General features: G+C 47.8%; 1 protein-coding gene across 2 annotated transcripts in view; it reads right to left on the bottom strand.

Annotated features, from left to right (window-relative positions):
- WWC3 (WWC family member 3) overlaps positions 1-18,089 on the bottom strand; it is a 99,510-nt gene extending 81,421 nt beyond the window's left edge. Inside the window, exon 1 of one of the 2 annotated variants that reach the window (XM_072956553.1) lies at positions 17,583-18,089. In XM_072956553.1, the coding sequence (XP_072812654.1) occupies positions 17,583-17,866 (284 nt within the window). In that variant the 5' untranslated portion in view covers positions 17,867-18,089. The remainder of the gene's footprint in view (positions 1-17,582) is intronic. The other variant, XM_072956550.1, reaches the window with a different exon arrangement.
- Positions 18,090-18,426: the final 337 nt, after the last annotated feature.

Raw genomic sequence — 18,426 nt, 5'->3', positions numbered from 1 at the left:
AGGCTGGGATTAATCCATGTGGTTTTATAAGCCTGAAAATGATCAAAGAAGCAATCATCTCCGAAGTAACATGCTTGGGTATTATTTTCACTGGTGCAAAAAAGGGATGACACCCACTCCAATCAATGAAAGAGTGACACTGAGCACCCCAAAACAGATAGAAAGAAAGTCTATGTTTCTCTGCTTTACATAACAAGATAAAAATTAGCCCACCTGAAGGAAATACAGACTTTTCCAAATATTTACTAAGCTGGCACTAGATTTAGAACTGAGATGCTGACAATGACTCAGGAAAAACACGTTATTTTATCAGTTACAAGTTTTAAAACTTTATAGTGATCCATATTTTTAAAGGAGCCAGGTGATAAATGGCATAACAAAAAGAATTCTATTAATAATTTTAAAGGTACAATAAGTACATGAGTTCTTATACAGAAGCAGAAAGTTATGTCTAACGCCCCAAGATACAGCTGAGTGTTGAGAGTTGCTCCGACAGGAATTATTGGTTCTGACCGCCAGCCTCAGCAGCTTAACATGCAAATGGTACTCTGTCCTTCTCCCCTAAGTACATGTGAATGCAAGAAGCTATTTTTGGTAATCCTTGACATTTTTGTCAATATGCCATCCGCATGGTGACATTTTGGAGGTTTATGATACTGGGGGGGAGGATGGTTTGGTTTCTGGTGTCTGGACTCTTAATACTGAGGCTAATGAGACTGCAGTCTCGGGTTAACCTGGGCTGGATCAATCACAGAATGATCCACGTGAGTGCCTTCAGAAGCAGTCTGTCCATGGCAAGCAGAGTGGCGCCACAGTGCTTCTGGGGAAAAGTCACAATGTGGCAAAGCTGGCCACTGTGGGCTCAGATGCACCATTTTAGACCGTAACCCATCCAACCATTAGAGAGCAATTACCCATCCTTTTTATTATTATTATTATTAAGGAATAAGAAAGAAAAAAAACACATTAGTTTCTAAATACAAGAATTTACAACATTATATGGGCATCCCAAAAGTGCATGTAAATCTTCTCTAAAGACATAGTCTTCAAATACACGGCTCAACTGCTAAAATAACAAGAACCAAATACATCTGCTGCACAGCACTTCCTGTTCCGTGGAATTCCTTGCAGTCCCTGTCAGGGAAAAGGCCCAGCACCTTTGTGCTGATGTAAACACCAGCACCAGGCCCTCCACTGCACGGAGCCCTGCACTCCGCACAGCCAGCAGGGATTCAGAGAGGGGGGATAAGACAGGCGACTACCACACTAGATGTCAGTACCAAGCCCCTCCACAAGCTGTGACAACCAAAAATGTCTCCAGGCATCAACTGTCTCCTGGGGGCAATACCACCCCTAGGGGAGAATCACTGCTGCAGTGGAATCCACAAACCCGGGGTGGGAATCTCTCTGACAGCCTGGGGCACCGGCTGCGCAGAGCACATCTAAGTGAATTGCTGAAGTGACTCAACACTTTTCGCCACCTCTCTAACCCCATGTCACCAACTCTCCCATATCCCACCCCTGGCATGAGCCTTACAAGAGCAGAGACTTTCCAGAGGCGTCAGGATGGACATGCATTCTGAGAGTTCCCTTTCAGAGCCCAAACGGCACAATGATTTGGACGTGCTTCACTTCAACCCCAAAGTAAGTTCACCTGTGCCTTTAAATATACATCCAACAGCTGTTAATACACATATGAACACTGTCTTGCAGATATCGTGCAAGGTAGCCGAGAAAACGTAGCTGAAGATCTTGACCTTGAATCAACTTCTCCTATTCTTAATACCTGTCCAATGTTGTCTATTAATTCTGGAACAAGGTCTAATCATATGACATGACTTTTTAACATCTCTAACATTACTGAGTGCTACAAACGTGAAGCTCCAGAACAAGATGACATACCTGAAAACCAATACTTCTGGACATATTTGGGATATTTTCAGATTTGCATCTAAGCTAATACAACTATAATGAAAGCTGAAGATACAAACACTCCTGTTGTGTTAACACAGCACACAAACAAGCATGATCCATCACAGGTCAGCAAATTAGGTCCCAAGGGTCAAATCCAGCCTGCCTCCTGTCTCCATAGATAAATTTTTACTGAACACAGCCAATCACATCCACATTTACGAATTTCCTGTGGCTGCTTCTGAGCTCTAACAGCAGAGGTGAGCAGTTGCAACAGAGACCCTATGGCCCGCCAAGCCTAAAATATTTACTGTCTAGTCCTCCGCCAGAAAAGCCTGATGGCTCTGCTCTAATCTGTTGGTAACATTTCATTTCCAGCAACTTCACTTACCCAGCCACAAAAACCAAGAGAATGCAAAGAACAGCTCCGAGCAGGGAGGAAAAATAGTCAGCACGCACTCCGGGCGCTTGTCTTTCCACTGGTAGGTCTCCGGTGCTCTACACCTGCGAGCAAGCTAGGGAAGCAACTCAGGGGCGGCTGGGACAGAATGGAAGGAGGAAAATCTGAAAGGCAGATGACACAAGACATTGAGGAATCACTAAGCTGCATGACTATGCATTTACTATGACTACAAGAACAATTAAAATGTGCGTGTCTACTATACACTAGACCTGAGTGTCCCTGTTTCCGAACAGAGGAAACCAAGGCTCAAAGAGCCCCAACACTGCCTAAGGGCACACATCGAGCCAGACTCAAGACCATCCACATCTAAAATCAAGGCTAACCACAGCTGGGTGGTCCCTGTGGCTATGGGTACCTTCCAAGGACATACCAATGCCCATGTTCACTAATCCCTAACTATCAAGAAAATCTTACATTTTAATATATCTAAGAAATAAAAGGCATATAATACAATTTTAAGAGGTTCATCCAAAAACATGTGAAAGATAAAAATGCTGGTATTAAAGGCCCAAGCATCCTTGGTCCTTTATCCACAAACTTCATTTTACTCCAAACACTGCCACATAATCAGATATCATGTCAACTTTTCTAAACCAGACAGCCGTGCTGGTGAGTCGTCCTGTAAGATAAATTCCTTGGCATGAAAGAGGCATTGCCCTTGTGAAATCAACTATATTTTCAATCTAGTAACGATTACCAGCTTGTTACACAGTGGTACTCCCTCCTCACAGGTGGCAAAACTGCTGGGCAATGTTCACATGTGGCTTCTTGGTATGTGTCCCTGGTGACTGTAGGGACATTTTGAGAAGCCCAGAAGCCTCTTGCACAGTTAGAGGCTGCTGAGTCTAATCTCTGTAGCCTGGTCTGTCCAACTACCAGGGCAAGGCAACCACCTGAATTTTAAAATGGGATCACTTTAAAAGACTTTTAGAAACAACTTCACTCTGGTATAACCTGCAAACCACAAAATCTTCCCATTTTATACGTATGATTCAATGATTTTTAGAAAATTTACTAAGTCGTGCAACACATAACCCAGTTTCAGCACATTTCCATCACTTCAATCACACCCTGGGTGCCCATGAGCAGTCACTCCCCTTTCCTATCCGAACCCTAGGCAACCACTAATTCACTTTCTACCCCTACGGATTTTTCTGTTCTGGACATCTGGTATCAGTTGAATCATACAACATGCTGTCTTTTATGTCCACTGCTTTCACTTAGCGTAGTGTCTTTGAGGTCCATCCGTTACTTCCTTTTTCGTGCAAAACCTATCCAGCACTTGGGGATCGTATCTAGTGACTGCACACCACAGGTTAATGCTGGATTGGGTGTGAGGCTGGGAGAGGGAGAGAAAGCACAGAAGGTTCTCCACGAATCACTGTACCATGGCTGCTGCTTGACGTACCAGAACTAGGGATGGCAAACGCAGAAGCATGCACCCGTTCTCTCAACAGTATGCACAGGGTGCGTGGCAGGCACCCCTGGGGGTGTCTGCCTGTCTCAAACCAAGCCTCTATTACTCTGGGAACCACAGATGGGATGTGAGAGGTCTGTAGTCCTCCTGAAAGCATATGCAAGCTCCTGTGTGCTTGACTGTGTTCCAAAGCCAGAACCTCTACCTTGAGTCAGGTGTCCTGGGGGCTGTGATTCCACGGTGCTTTAGAATCCCTGCACTTCCCCCAACCTCAGAGCACATCTAACAAGTCTGTCAAACGCATGAAGGATAAATGAACACCCACAAAAGAGAGATGTAGGAAAAACTTAAAATATTAGGTTTCAACCACACAAACATCAACAATTTAATAATTCCAAAGACCAATGTAATAGAAAAAAGACATCAGTGGAAAAACTCGTGAAATCCAAATAATGTCTGGAGTTTCGTTTCTAGTAACGTATCAGGGTTGGCTTCTTAGTTCTGACAAATGTACTATGCTGATACAGGATGTTAACAACGAGGAAAACGATCCACCTTTGAAACTTTTCCGTAATTCTAAAACGTTCCAAAAGAGAAGCATATTCCACCAACCAACCAGCCGCTGGACTGTGCCCCTCCCATGCCGAGACCTCCTAAGGCGAACATGAAAAAAAGCCCACTCCAGAGAAAGCTGCACACTGGCAGCATTATAACTGCAGTACTTATATAATCATCCATATCAGGGGCAATCCGAATGGTCAAAAACAGAGGAATATTTAATAAACGACAGTATAGCTGCTCAACGGCAGCCTACGCCCCAGCGAGACCGCCAGCAATGGGACCCACAGGGTGACATGGGGTAGAAGCGCGTAAGCGAGGCTGCCTTTGCTGGCTGCAAGTAACAGAACCCCCATCCAACGCACTTTAAAAGATAAGGAGACCGTTATTCTACATTTCATGTAAGAAAAGGCGCTGTGGGCAGGCAGCTCCAGAACCTTAAACTGCCCTCCCACCCACCTCATCAAGGGTGTAGCCTTTCTACCCTGCCACCCTCGGCCTCACAGCCAGCTTCCTGCTGATTTTTAAGGCAGCAACTTGCCTGCCCAGCTCCACGTGTAGGTGGAGACAGGACATCAATGAGCAGGAGTTACTTCCACGTAGGTCTCTGGGAACAAGGGGCTGTCATCCAGCCATGGCTGTCTCAGCTCTCCCCTCACAGTTCGCTGGACAGCTGTGGTTCATGAGCTCCGGCCTCAGCCGACTGCAGGCCTAGATGCTCCACGACTGGCTTTGAGCAACCTCAGGCACTAGTGCCACTCGGGACCAGGGCATTTTGTTGTGGCAGGGACTGTTTTGTGCACCGCAGCACATTTGGCAGCATTTCTGGAGTCTACGCACTAGATGTAAGTAGCGCCCCATTCCCACCTCCAGCTGTGCCAATTACAAATGTCTCCAGGCATCGCCAAATGCCCCCTGGGGGCCAAATCGCCCCCACCTGAGACCCACTGGCTTACAGCAGTCAGGACTTCACCAGGAGCTGCACAGAGGATCACACTCCCTGAGTCAAGGGTGGCCACCCCAACAAAAGGGGGGCTCTGATAGCTGGCAAGAAAGCACTGCTCTTGAGAATTCTAGAATATATGAGAAAAACTAAGTGAACTACAGAAACACAAGATTATCATTATAAATAAATAAAATCTGTTTCTACATGCATAAACATATTTAACAAACATTTATTGAGAACCTGCTATATGCCAGGTAGTGTATAGAAAAAGCAGAATAAAATGTAAATAAGTGAGTCAAAGGAAAGGAAATTAAAATTTAAAAACTGTAACTAGATCTCTGCTTGGTTCCTTCATTTTCCAATTTCCTTTTTTTCAAAACTTGTTTATTTTGTAATAATTATATATTCATAGAAAGTTGGAAAGAACAACACAGGGGTTGGGGCGCCCACCCTTCAGGAAGTCAAAAATCCCTGTATAACTTATAGTCACCCCTCTGTATCTGCGGTCCTTTTGTATCCACAGTTCTGTGCTGTAATATTTACAACTGAAAAAAATCTGGTGGATCCACACGGTTCAAACCCAAATTGTTCAAGGGTCAATTGTAGTGTTAATTCACTCAGTGTTTAAATGATCTAATCAACTTTCCCTGGTTCTTATGACACTTAGATGTAGATGCAACATCCTCTCGCAGGGTAAAGAGAAGTCTCTACGGAGGGTTCCTTGACAAAAGGGTTCCCCGCTGCATTTCATGATTCCGAGCCCCTTCTCTCTAGTTGGCTAGACTTCCCCTTGGGGTCTTCTTATCCTGTGTCCCCCGCCCCGGGCTCCCATCCACCCTACCCCCAGTGACTAATAGAGACCCTGATTAGACTCCATATTCTCCTAAGATCAGAGGTCAGCAAACATTTTCTGTAAAGGGCCAGACAGTAGATATTTCCAGTTTTGTGGGCCATGTGGTCTCTGTCCAGTGACTCAACTTTGTCGTTATAGCACAAAAGCAGCCACAGACAATAAACAACTGCACCAGCGTGGCTGTGCGCCAGTAAAACTTTACCTATGGACACTGAGACTTGAATTCCACAGAACTTTCACGAAATACTATTCTTCTTTTGATTCTTTTTCAACCATTTAAAAATGGAAAACCCATTCTTATCTGGCAGGCTGCACAAAACCAGGTGGCCAGCTGGATTCAGCTTGTAGGCTGCTATTTGCCAACCCCTGTCCTAAGATCTCCTGGGCCAGCCATCACATCTGGAAAACAGTTTACACTCAGCAAGCATCAGTTCGTCAACTGACCAGTATTGTTGTTCTCGTTGTACATGTAAGAGAATTCAGCCATAAGGCAATCTAGGGACTGCGTGGTGGCATGGCGCAGGCGCGGACCTGGCCCCTTCGCATCCTCTGATGTCAGGGATGCCCCACCCCTTGGCAGCAGGCTGGGGACTGCTGCAGTGTTACCCTATTATTTTATATAGGTTCTCTTTGTTTCCCCAGCTGCATTTTCATCTCCTTGAGGAAAAGGGCTAGGTGATGTTAATTATGTGTTAGCCTCCATCACACCTGGCACAGACGGAGCATCTGGATTATTAAAAAGCCTACCACATATTAGTTTTTGGCTTTCCTATCCCTAATGCTAAAAAGAAATGTGAAATATTTTATACTTCTCTCTTTCTCGAAGTAAGAAACTAAAAGCTACATTAAGTGGATCTCTTTTCTTTGACCCTCAACTGATTTTTCTTAAAGGGTGACAGCTGCTCCCACGGGCAAAGTTCACACAGCTGCCCTCAGGATCACATGACAGTGTGTCCTCTGCATTAAACCAAAAGCAAAAGCACAAAACCAGATTCCTACAATGTGGATGAACCTCAACATTAGGCAAGGTGAAAGAAGCCTGACACAAGAGGCCATCTGAGAGTGTGTGTGTGTGTGTGTGTGTGTGTGTCCTATATGAAATGTCCACGTATATGCAATGTCCAGAACAGGCAAATCCACAGAAACAGGCTCGTGGCCGCCAGGGCTGGGGGAGGAGGGATGGAGAGTGACTGCTTCATGAAAACAAAGTTTCCTTTGGGGTGAGAGAAATGTTTTGGAAGGAGGTAGAGGGGGTAGTTACACAACACTGGTAATGAACCAAATGCCATTGAGTTGTTTATCCTAGTATGAGTTATTTTGTTATGTGATGTCTACCTTCAGCAAAAACAAGTTTTTTTAAAGAATGGTGGTAGATCTGTATATTCTGACAGTGGAAAGAGCACCAAGACATACTGTTGAATGAAAATGGTTAAGTCACAGAAAAAAAAAAAAAAAACCTGGCAAGATCCCATTTACATAAACTACCAAAACAAAGGTCTAGGCTTATGCACATACACTTAGGTAGAGGCACAGAGAAGGACACACAGCAAGCCTTTATAACACTGGTTCCCTGGGAAAGGAGCAGGTGGGATTTTCTTATATTCTGCTTATTTCCAGTGTCATTCTCGCATAGCAAGAATGCTTCATGGCTGCCCTACATAACAGAAAAACACCCCTGGTCCCTGTGGGCCTGAACATTTGAAGGGCATCCACAGTCAGTAGCGCGCACACCTGTGTATCAGAGCACAGCACCAACCAGGACTAGAGCGGGGTCTGCAGGAGAGAAGCATAGCTGGCTGCAAAGAAAAACTCAACCAGGCAGTTCTCTGGTCGCCAGGATGTTCAACAACTAATTTTTACTGTTTTTCACCCCTCTGGCTGCATCGATCGGTTGAACAATCACACAAAGTGCATTAAGCTTCGTAAATGAGTACAACAGGTCTCAGAAGGGCTGCCTGCCAGAACAGATCATCCCCTCTTTAAAAACTTTCTCTCTTAGAAGTAGGCCAATGTGCGTGAGGGGCATTTCCGGACAGAGGGAGAATGGAGGGGAGAGTGTGAACACAAGCGGCTGCAGCCAGACCATCCCTGAACTGCCCTCTGAATGCCAGGTCCCATCCTGGAGATGGGAGCCCAGCAAGCTGGCTGGGTGTGACCCTGGCCTCGTCCCTGACCTGCCAGGCAAGGTCTGCCAGTCGTCCTGGGCTGGAAGTCTAAAACTCCCCCATTCCAAACCCCCCTGAGTTTCATCCAACATGTCCTTCTGTCCCAACGTAACTAACACTTCCAAAAATTAACAGACACCCAGGAAAAGGGGCAGGAGTCATTTTTCAAGAAAGACAGGATGTGCACCTCCCAAGCAGTATGCTGTATAAGAGCTATATGTTACAATTTTAAAATGCCAAATGCACAGCGACAGAATTGAAAATATCCATCTAAGAGCAACATCGTCAGACTATACTGAGTAGTGACATCATCATTAGAAACAGGAATGTATTCGAGGCTCAAATCAGGGACTAGAAATTGCCAGAGAAATTTACACGTAGGGGATAGAGGTAGAGGAAGGGGGCCGGGGAAGGGGGATGGGAGAGGGCGTCTTAAATTCGTGTCTACAAAAGCACCCTGTTCTCCTGAATTTTTTTCATTTAATTCTCTGAAAAGTTAATATAGCCATATGGTTCAAAAAGCAGAAGGGAGAAAAGGACATATTGCCCACACCGGCTCTAGCTTCACGGTCCCGCCACTAACTCCCCCAAACAGTTACACAGACAAATCCTGTACTAACAGGTTTGAAGAGACAGTCACGCCTCTCTCTGAAGGCACACACTGGGCCCATTCTACCCCTGCACAGACCGGGGGCTTCTGCCTTGGTCCTCCAGGCCGGTGGCTTTCCAAGCTCACTGCGATGCAACACAGTGCTCTCCAGGCAAACAACTCAGGCCACCTTAGAGATCGGGACACAGGTTCTACACACAGCCCCCTCACTTGTGAACTCTGGCCACCACCCGCACTGGCCCCAGATACGGGAGGAAACCAAAGCTCAAAGAGGTTAGAAGCAGGTGCAGCCAGCTAAATGACAGCCAGGACCCGAATGCAGGTCTGTCCAGGTGGTCCACAGGACGAGCGCGGCTTCTCCTCCTTCAAAATGAAAGATGACCATCTTTGTCCAAAATGCAGAGAAATCTGAATACATGCATCAAGTCTTCCATGTTGAGAGTCCCAGCTCCAAGCCTGTTAAACATCAGCACCCCCTATATCTCACTTGTCCACTAGCCCTGGCACAAAACTGGGACTCTGGGCTACACAGTCATCTCTATGGGAGCTTAAAACACCGGGTGGCCTGGCCCACGTGCAGAGGGTGCCAGATTCCCAAAGCTCCAGGCCAGCTCGACTGTGCACAGCTCCAGAGGAGAAGCCCGCTCCTAGTTATCAAGGAGCCAAAACAAGTGGCAAACAAACGAGAACAGACAACAGCTGATCCCAGTCAGCCCGAGACCTCGTTTTGTTCACTGAGTACACAAGGTCATGTTTACATTTTGACACTGCAAACATATGAACGGTCATTCTGTGAGTAAAACAGCTGGGAGTTGACATAATGGAATTAAAGACAGGGCTATTTCCCATATTCTGCAGGGAGCATCTGCACAGGGAGGGCACTTCAGGGCAGCTTCCCAAATGCGGTGGAGCCACACCAGGGAACACTGTTTGGCGATGAAAAGGAACGGAGCACCGACCCACGCTGCCACATGGACAAATCTCGAAAACATCATGCTGAGCAAGACAGGCCAGACTCGGAATGCCACAGACTGTAGGACTCCATGTATGTGGAATGTCTAGTGCAGACAAATCTCTAGAGACAGAGAACAGATCTGTGGTTGCCAGGAGCTGAGGGAGATGGAGAGTTACTGCTATTGGGTACAGGCCTTCTTTGTGAGGTAATGAAGATGTTCGGGAATCAGATAGTGGTGATGGCTGCACAACCTTGTGAATATACTAAAAACCACTAAACTGCATGCTTTAAAAGGGTACATTTTATGGTATGTGAATTATATATCAACTTTTTTTTTCACAGGAATAATTTTCAGGACAAATCCAGGTAACCTGGACATTTACAGGGCTCCCCACACTGGAGACAGGCACCTTTCGCCAGGACAGAGCTCCAGTGGCAGAAACAGTTCATGTCCTGCAGTGGCCATCCGGCGTCCTGCCTGAGCTCCAGGCAGCCTGGAATGTCGCCGTCACCACGGTCGTGCTCCATGTCCTGACGGCACTGAGGCTGGCTCACAGGAGTTGCCCAGGAGATCTGAGCCTGGCTCAATGTCCCACCACCCGCCGGCGGGGGCTTGTCACCCAGGGGTGGGACCAGCCAGCTCCATTCCTCCCTCCCTCTCCCCAACTTAGCCCCTTGAGCTTCAATAAAAAGAGGATGCTTCAGATGGAAAACACTTAAGATTCCACAGCTCCATAAGCAGCTTTTCAAGATGCCCTTGCCCTGTCTTTCTAGAGCTTCTGAGCAAAGGCAGAGGCAGCCCTCACCCCAGTGGCTCCTTCATTCACAGAAGGGATGGAGATGTCTCGGGGCATCTCAGGCAGCCCACTATCCGCCCCCCTCCCCAGAAGGCCAGGCCAGCTCTGAGTTAATGCAGAACACTGCAGAACATTGACGTGCTAACGGACTCACTGTCTTCCATTCCACTGAGTGTGTGTGTGCGCGCGCGTGTGTGTGTATACACTTGACATTCAGTCACTACCTACTGATTGATAATATTCTACAAATGGAAGAATACATCCATACTACTTTCCCAAAGTTTCACATACTGGTATTACTATTTGCACAGTTAGCAAATTCAGGCTTTTCACATAAACATGTTTAACATCTATTCTTCATGGAAACACAGAAAGCAGGCCTCTGTGGCCTTACGCTCTATTATGTAACATCACAGTAACTGTCAATCCGCTTGAAACAAATTCAGCTCCTAAACAAGAACCACAGCAACCAGGTAGGAAGAAGCAGTTCAGTGGTTCCCAATAAGGCCATCTGGCCCCACAGTGGACATGTGGCAACATCCAAAGACACTTTGGGTTGTCACAACATGGAGGGGGTGCTACTGGCAGGCACAAGGTAGAGACCAGGCGTGCTGCTAAGTACCCTACGCCACACAGGACAGCCTAACAGCAAAGAACTACCCGCCCCCAAGTATTTACAGGGCCGAGGCTAAGAAACTCTGGTCTAAAGTAACACCTGCCCAGTTTGCATACCTGTTCAGGACACTGCCTATCAGCAACACAGTAAGTTAAATGACTCAGCATGCCTCTCTATGTAACCAAGTCACTGAACACGCACCATCACCAGCAACGGTGGCAAAAACAGTGAAGGCTTAGGAGTGGGGTTAATAGGAGGTCTCCAGGTTGGCCCCTGGTGAGTCTCAGCTACTCCTAAGGTGTCAGAAAGAGTCTTCTGATCCACTACCCTCCTGATTTCACCTCACTTAATTCAAGCAACAGCTAAGTCCTGGGCAATCCTGTGCAATGCCTGTTTCCGTCACAATTTCTCTGCTTTATAATTGCTGGCTTTTCTAGTCCTAGTGCCCCGCATGTGTCTTGCTCTGGCCCATGACATCCATGAAAACCTCCGACAGTTTCCAACTGGCCTCTTCTCTTGGAAATCCACCCTGTCCGTCACCCATATTTGGCTAGCTCATCAAGTGTGACTTGGTGCCTAACGTGAGTGAAACTCCAGGCTCAGTCCACAAGGAACAGGACTCCGAGGGGTGTTGTGAGGAGCCCAAGAAAACAGATGTAAAAGGCTTAAGACAGGACCCCCGAAGCACCCAGCAAACATCAGCCGGCGCGGCTGTTCTCAGAGACACCAAGCTGACCGGACACTTCCATCCTCTCTGGGAAAACAGCACATGGGTGTATTCGTTTCCGACTGCTGCTATAATGAACTGCCACAAACCAAACGGCTTAAAACAACACACATTTATTATCTCCCAGTTCTGGAGGTCAGAAGTCAAAAATCAGTTCCATTCTGCTAAAATCAAGGTGTCAGCAGGGCCATGTTCCATCTGCAAGCTCGAAGGAAAAACCCACTTCCTTGGCTCTTCCAGCCTCTAGAGGCTGCCCGCATTCCTTGGCTCACAGCCACATGGCTCCAACAACTGCTTGTGCTGTCGTGTCTCCTTCCGACTCTGACCCTCCTACTTCCCTCTTATAAGGACTCTTCTGATTACACTGGGCCCACCCAGATAATCCAGGATGATCAACTCATCTCAAGATTCTTTACTTAATCCCACTTACAAATGTCATTTGTCATGGAGGGTAACTTATTAACAGCTTTCCAAGACTAGCACATGGACATCTTTGGTGGGCCATTATTCTACCTACGGGACGGGGGAGGGGGTGTTAAATATCAAACAACAATGAATGCAAGATAAAAGTAACAGGTGGGTATAACACAGTACAAGGGCACACAGTTGCCTAGCCAGGGGAGGGTCAGGTACAGGTAGTGGACCTGGGCCCAACTCTGGAGTCGGACCGACGCTACTCCTGTTGGCGATGGGAAGCGAGCTTACTAAGTCAACCCCCGACCTCAGTTCCATCACCTGTCCACCTTCAGCTCCTGCAGCCTTTGTGGGTCCTCGGTGAGAGCATCCACGCAAGTGTCTAGAGTGCTTGACACACGATAAGCACTGCCCGTACATCCCATAACCAAGGGGTCCGAGCAGGGAGACAGTTGGGGGCAGGAACAGCATGGTGAGGCCTTGGGGAAAAGGACAGAAGCTTGTGTGAGCCACACGGAGGCAAGCACCTGTCTGCTGGGGCTCGGTCACTGGAGTCCTGAACCCTGGAAGAGTGCCTGAGACAGAGAGGCTGTGGAACAGTTACTAAACGAAAGGATGACTGAACGGGGGGCAGTGTGCTTAAAACTGAGTAGGGACTGGGCAGTTGGGTGGCATACTGGACAGAGCACTGGATCAGGGTCAGACTCTGCTCAAGTCCCCGTCCTGCCAGCAGCCAGTGGGACACACCCCTGGGCTGGCCCTCTAGGGCAAGATGAGGAGCATGAAGGAGACAGCGCCGACTCTTTCAACCCCAAAGCTGTAGAGCTCAAGCGACGCGTGGTCTTGGCCGAGTCGGACCTGCCTTACACGAAGAAACTGACCGGAGCCTTCTTTCACTCCAAACACTGCCAGCACTTCCTCACCTCCAGCACCTGTCTCGCATTCCCCTTTCTCATCCCCAGCACTGAGAAAGCACGAGAAATAATGGACCTACGAGATGACAGACAAGGATCTGGAACCCCCAGGCTCCACTGAGCTCTCCTTTTCTCAGAAGCTCCCACCGCCTCATAAAGGTGCCTGGTGACCGTCACGTCTCCATTTTACGTTCATCTCCCATCTCCCACTCAAATTTGGTCTCCAGCTACCGTCCCAACACATAGGACGCCAAGAATCTATAAATATTCCTTCATTTTACTGGCTCTGAATGGGACTAACTGAAGTCAGTAGAATTTAGCTCTGCTTCTGTGCCATCAGATTAATTTTACTGAATTTACTGGAAAGGCAGTCAATTAGCAAAAGGAGCCAGGCTGAAAGCTCATCCAGCTCACCACGTGATCTCCAACATGTCACCTGACCCAAGGGTTTCTGCAACAGAACCTACCAGAGAAGGTGAAACACATAATTTCCACTTCGAAAATCAGAGTGAAAGAGAAGAAAAGGAAACTAAGAGATTTCCAAACATCCAGGAGCTATTTTTGGAAGTGAACAACTTTACCACTTTTCTTAAAAAAAAAAAAAAAAAGATACTAGACCAAGAATAAACCAAGAAGTGGCTGTTGATAATCTAAATGGAAGACAATTCTTACAGGAGCCCACCCTCTATGGCCTTAAAAGCAAGACATTCCCCCATGTATATGCAAACACTACCTATAATCTTAAAGAATGAAAAATGGAGAAATCATTATCTATTTCTCAGAAAGTTTATACAATCCCAAAATAGACTCTGCAAGGTAAATATAGTCAACCTCCTATTAATTAACACTGAATAAAGGTTCCAAGAAGGTGGCAATGATGTCATCTGGACCTGTTATGTGGGGCTCCAACCTGGCAAATTCTGGAACCATGGCCTGTTTTCTGCTTAAAGCAAAGGACTTTTAACACACCACAGAATTCCTCCATGTGGCGCAAATCAAATCCCATCTCGTGAACAAATGATCCCTAAAAGTTTTTGTCATGACATAATCTGGGCCTTCTACCATCATGCAGATCATTTCTACTCTGCTTTGATCTTAAACAGGATATGGCCCACCATTCTTAAACTGCTAGAGGTTAGCATTCCCAGTACTATACAATCCCAACTGAGCTATCGGGAACAGAACATGAAGTTTCAACCGCTCAGTCCATCTACAGGATAGTCTCTGCACAGCCCTGCAAGAAGCAGACATATACACAACTGTCAAAGGCACTGCATTTTTCCAAAGGAGGCCAAGAAGTTCTTCCCATATTTTCCACCTAAATGGTAAATAAATACCTTTTTATAAAGTGGCCGTTGAACTCTGAGTTAATATACATAGAATACCTATGTGCCACTAATGTCCACACATGACTCACCCACAAGAAGCTACCAGCCATAGAAATGGTGAATTAACTTTATATTTTTTAACAAAGCTTTTGGGTATGATCCCCAGAAAACTATGAAAATTATATGCACAGTACTGATCTGCAGAGATAGTGAATTTAAACCTAAGGTGGGTATATAAACTAAAGAAATTCTGTTTTGAAAATACTGAGATTTTGTACATATCTGTAGCCACATTTGTAAAGATGTTTCCTTAGGTTTGCAACCTCTTTGTTGTAACTTGAAAAAGAAAGTACAGCTACGATAATTCACCAACGTGCCCTGAGCCGGCAATATCGAACGTTGCTAAACACAACATGGAAGGGAATTACTATAAAATTCTAGAAGAGATTGTTTACAACCCTTGGCCCTCAGTTAACTTGCTTACAGCAGAATATTTTATGCTATTGTAGTTTTAATAAATTATATATGAAATGATGTTTTAAGTCAGCAACAATTTTCACCTCATCTACTACCTTTATCTCTTCCTCCATAACTTCATTTTCTTTAAAAACCTATTTACTTCTTTGCCTCTCCTGTCAGTTCTCCATTTGGAAGCTGTTTGGGGAAAGTCCTCATTTCTTGAACACCGCTTTCCAGTCGCGTGAATCAAACGCGACTCAAAAAGGGTTTTAACTGTCATATGCACATGGAGAAAATGTGGTGTCCCGACACACAGCTTTTTCCACGCCATAAAAATCAATCACTTTAAAGGATACTTTAAAGGATAACCAGTCACCTATAAAAAATTGTCAGGGCTCTGTTCTGAAAGAAAAAGAAGAATGACTATTACACCATTTACACCCTTCCGTAGACACCACTTAAATGTCTGTGGCTTGCTGAACATTCCATACATATTTCGGGCAAGGTATTCTGGGAGCTGAAGTGCAAGCTGTCCCCTGCTGAATTTTCACTCACTATAAAAACAATGTCTCATAACAGTATACACATGTTTTTACTTTACCGAAAAATGTAAAATATCCACTTTTGTTCACTCGATCAACACTTTCAGCACTAGGAACAGGACTTGTTAAAAATCTATAACATAAGTGATGCCTGAAAAGGGTGAAAATGTCATTCAGTAACCCAGATTTCTGGAAAGAGGAACATAGGAAATGTGTATGAAACACAGAGAAAGGAAGATTCTACAAGCTGATTTCTGTAGGGTCTGCTCACCTACGACTTGGGTTGTACCATTAAAAATGGAAATTCTTACATGTATACTTCTCATCACGAATCCCCACTTCCATGTAACCACAACTGTTTTACATTACCCTCATAAAATGAGTCTCAGCCTTTTCTAAGCAAAACAGTATTTTTAATTGGTTCATTTTCCAGTTGTTTGGATTTTTGACAGACACACAGCACAAAAGGGCACCACTCTCCAAGCAGCTCTACCAACTCCAGAACCTTCTAAGGCTTGATCAGATAGCTGTGGCTCTAGCCTTTGGTTAAAATTATAATATGATCTCACCTGATTTTCAAAATAACTAAGCATCTTAATAAGCCATAAAAGTGTGCTATCATTTATCTAAGTTTCTGAGTGTAGAAGTTTGCAATGTTCCAAGAGACTGTTAGGAATCATGACCCTTTTGCCTTTCTTTGTTTTTCCCCATCTGAACCCAGAGAAATCTTCAAACAATAATTCAGCAGCTTCCCTCCTCAAAAGTTGGTTTTCAAGCGCCAGTGCCATGCAAGCGCTGCCTTTCCTGTACAGGTAGGAGGAAGCAGGAGCGATGTCACCATGCTGGGCCCTTTTCAAGTCTTAAAATCACTGGGAAGCTTGCAGTATTTCCTTTCTGGCACTCAGGCCCACCGTGGAAAGAAGCTGCTCCAGACAGGACAAGATACCAGATAATCACTGGAAACGCTCGGTTTCAACAGAATTCCAACTCCACAAAAAAAGGCATCTCTACAAAAGCAGTTGACCCACTGAAATCAGCAGACTATCGAACAAAAAGTTAAGGAAAAACGTCATTACGTGAATTTAATTCATCTCAATCTGGTAGTGCTTTTAGAAGAATCCCTTTTTCACTCCATAGGATTTACTTACATGAATAATACGATAATGTTCTATTCGTATGTTGCACAAAAAGGGCACCTAAAATACAACTTTTGTTTTCCATTTATCCCAAAAGCATGTGGGTCTAATCAGTCCATTCTGGCCAGAGTACACAAGGCTATTTCCGTCAGAATTGTAACTGAGTTTTTAAGGCGCTAAAGAGTAACCATCACAGTTTGATGGTTACCCCTAAAGAATCGGGAATCCCTGAAGTGTCCCATCTGGCACAGTCTTCGAATGGAAATAAGGCTGAGCCAGCCAGACAAGGAACCCACACCACGAAGCTGGGGCTCAAGTTTGTGCACCCAGATGACGGCTCATCTGGCCACCGCGGGACCGGGGGCGCCTGTGGGGCCACAGCCGGGGGCGGTGGGCCACAGAGGCCCGGCAGGGATGGGCGAGGCCGTGGCGGAAAAAGGAAGAGAGGGCCATCCGTCAGCCTCTGGAGAGGAAATTCCAGGCGCCCAGCTCCCAAGGCATCGGTCAGCGGGTGATATGAGGGGACCAAGTCAGAGTGTCCGCCCGCGGTGGAGGCCGGAGAAGCCGGGGCTCCGCAATCCGAGGGCTCGAGGCCGGGAGAGGGTTCGCCTTGATTCCCGGCCAGGGCCCCTGGGATGGGGGCGCACGGATCCCCGCCCGGGCCCCGGGGACGCACGATCTTCGCCCAGACCCAGAGGCCTCCCGGTGTCCTCTCCTTGGGCCCGAAGGATGGGGCGCCCCAATCCCAGCCCGGGCCCGCGCCCCCCTTACCGGTCGCGCGGGTCGATCCACGATGTCTGGCGCGTGTTGTGGTCTATGTAAAAGACGCGGCCGTCGTAGTCGCGCGCCTCCTCCCAGCCAGCGGGCAGCGGCAGCTCGGCGCTCTCTCGGGCCCGCGGCGGCGGTGGCGCGGAGGGCGCGGGGGCCGCGGGGACCGCGGTGGGAGCCGCGGACGGCGGCGGCTCCCTCTGGGGCTGCGCGGGCGGCGGCGGCTCCCGCGGGGCCTCGCGCGGCTGTCCCCGCCGCCGCCGCCGGCCGCCGCTCAGCCACGGCATGACGGCACGGGCCCCGCCGCCGCCGCCGCCGCCGCCGCCGCCCGGCCGCCCCACGCGCGCCGCCTCCTCCGCCAGCACTAAGGCCCGGCGCCCGGGGCGCGGGGGCGGCCGCGGGGAGCCGCCCGCCGCGCCCGGTACATCCTCCGCCCGGCGCCCGTGCACCGGCGCCCGCCTGCTGCTCGCCGCCCACCGCCCGCCTGGTCTTGCACGCCGCCGCTCGCACCGCCTGAGTCAGTCGGGTCGCCGCCGCGCGTGGAGTCACAGCTCCAGTGCCGCTGCCGCCACTGCCGGCGGCCCCTCAGTTCCCGCGGCGCGCCCGGCCATCTTCGTTCCTCGGCACCGCCCGATCGGGGGCGGGGCGTGGGAAGGCCCCGCCCCATTGGCGCCCCCACCCCCCCTACCTCTCCTCCCTCGGCGGCTCCTCCCCCGCTCGCTGCAGGCCCTTCAGTTTCCCTTGGCTGCTCCGCCTCCAATCTTCCCTGGGGTCTCCTTCGCGCTCTGCGACTCAGCTCCCCAGCCCCCACCCCCGCCCGTTGCTTTTCCTCCTCCTCCTCAGCCGG

Source organism: Vicugna pacos, chromosome X (genome assembly GCF_048564905.1).
Source record: "Vicugna pacos chromosome X, VicPac4, whole genome shotgun sequence".
Classification (NCBI taxonomy): domain Eukaryota; kingdom Metazoa; phylum Chordata; class Mammalia; order Artiodactyla; family Camelidae; genus Vicugna; species Vicugna pacos.
Note: the sequence above shows the minus strand (reverse complement) of the source record. Positions and strands in the feature narration are given on the sequence as shown.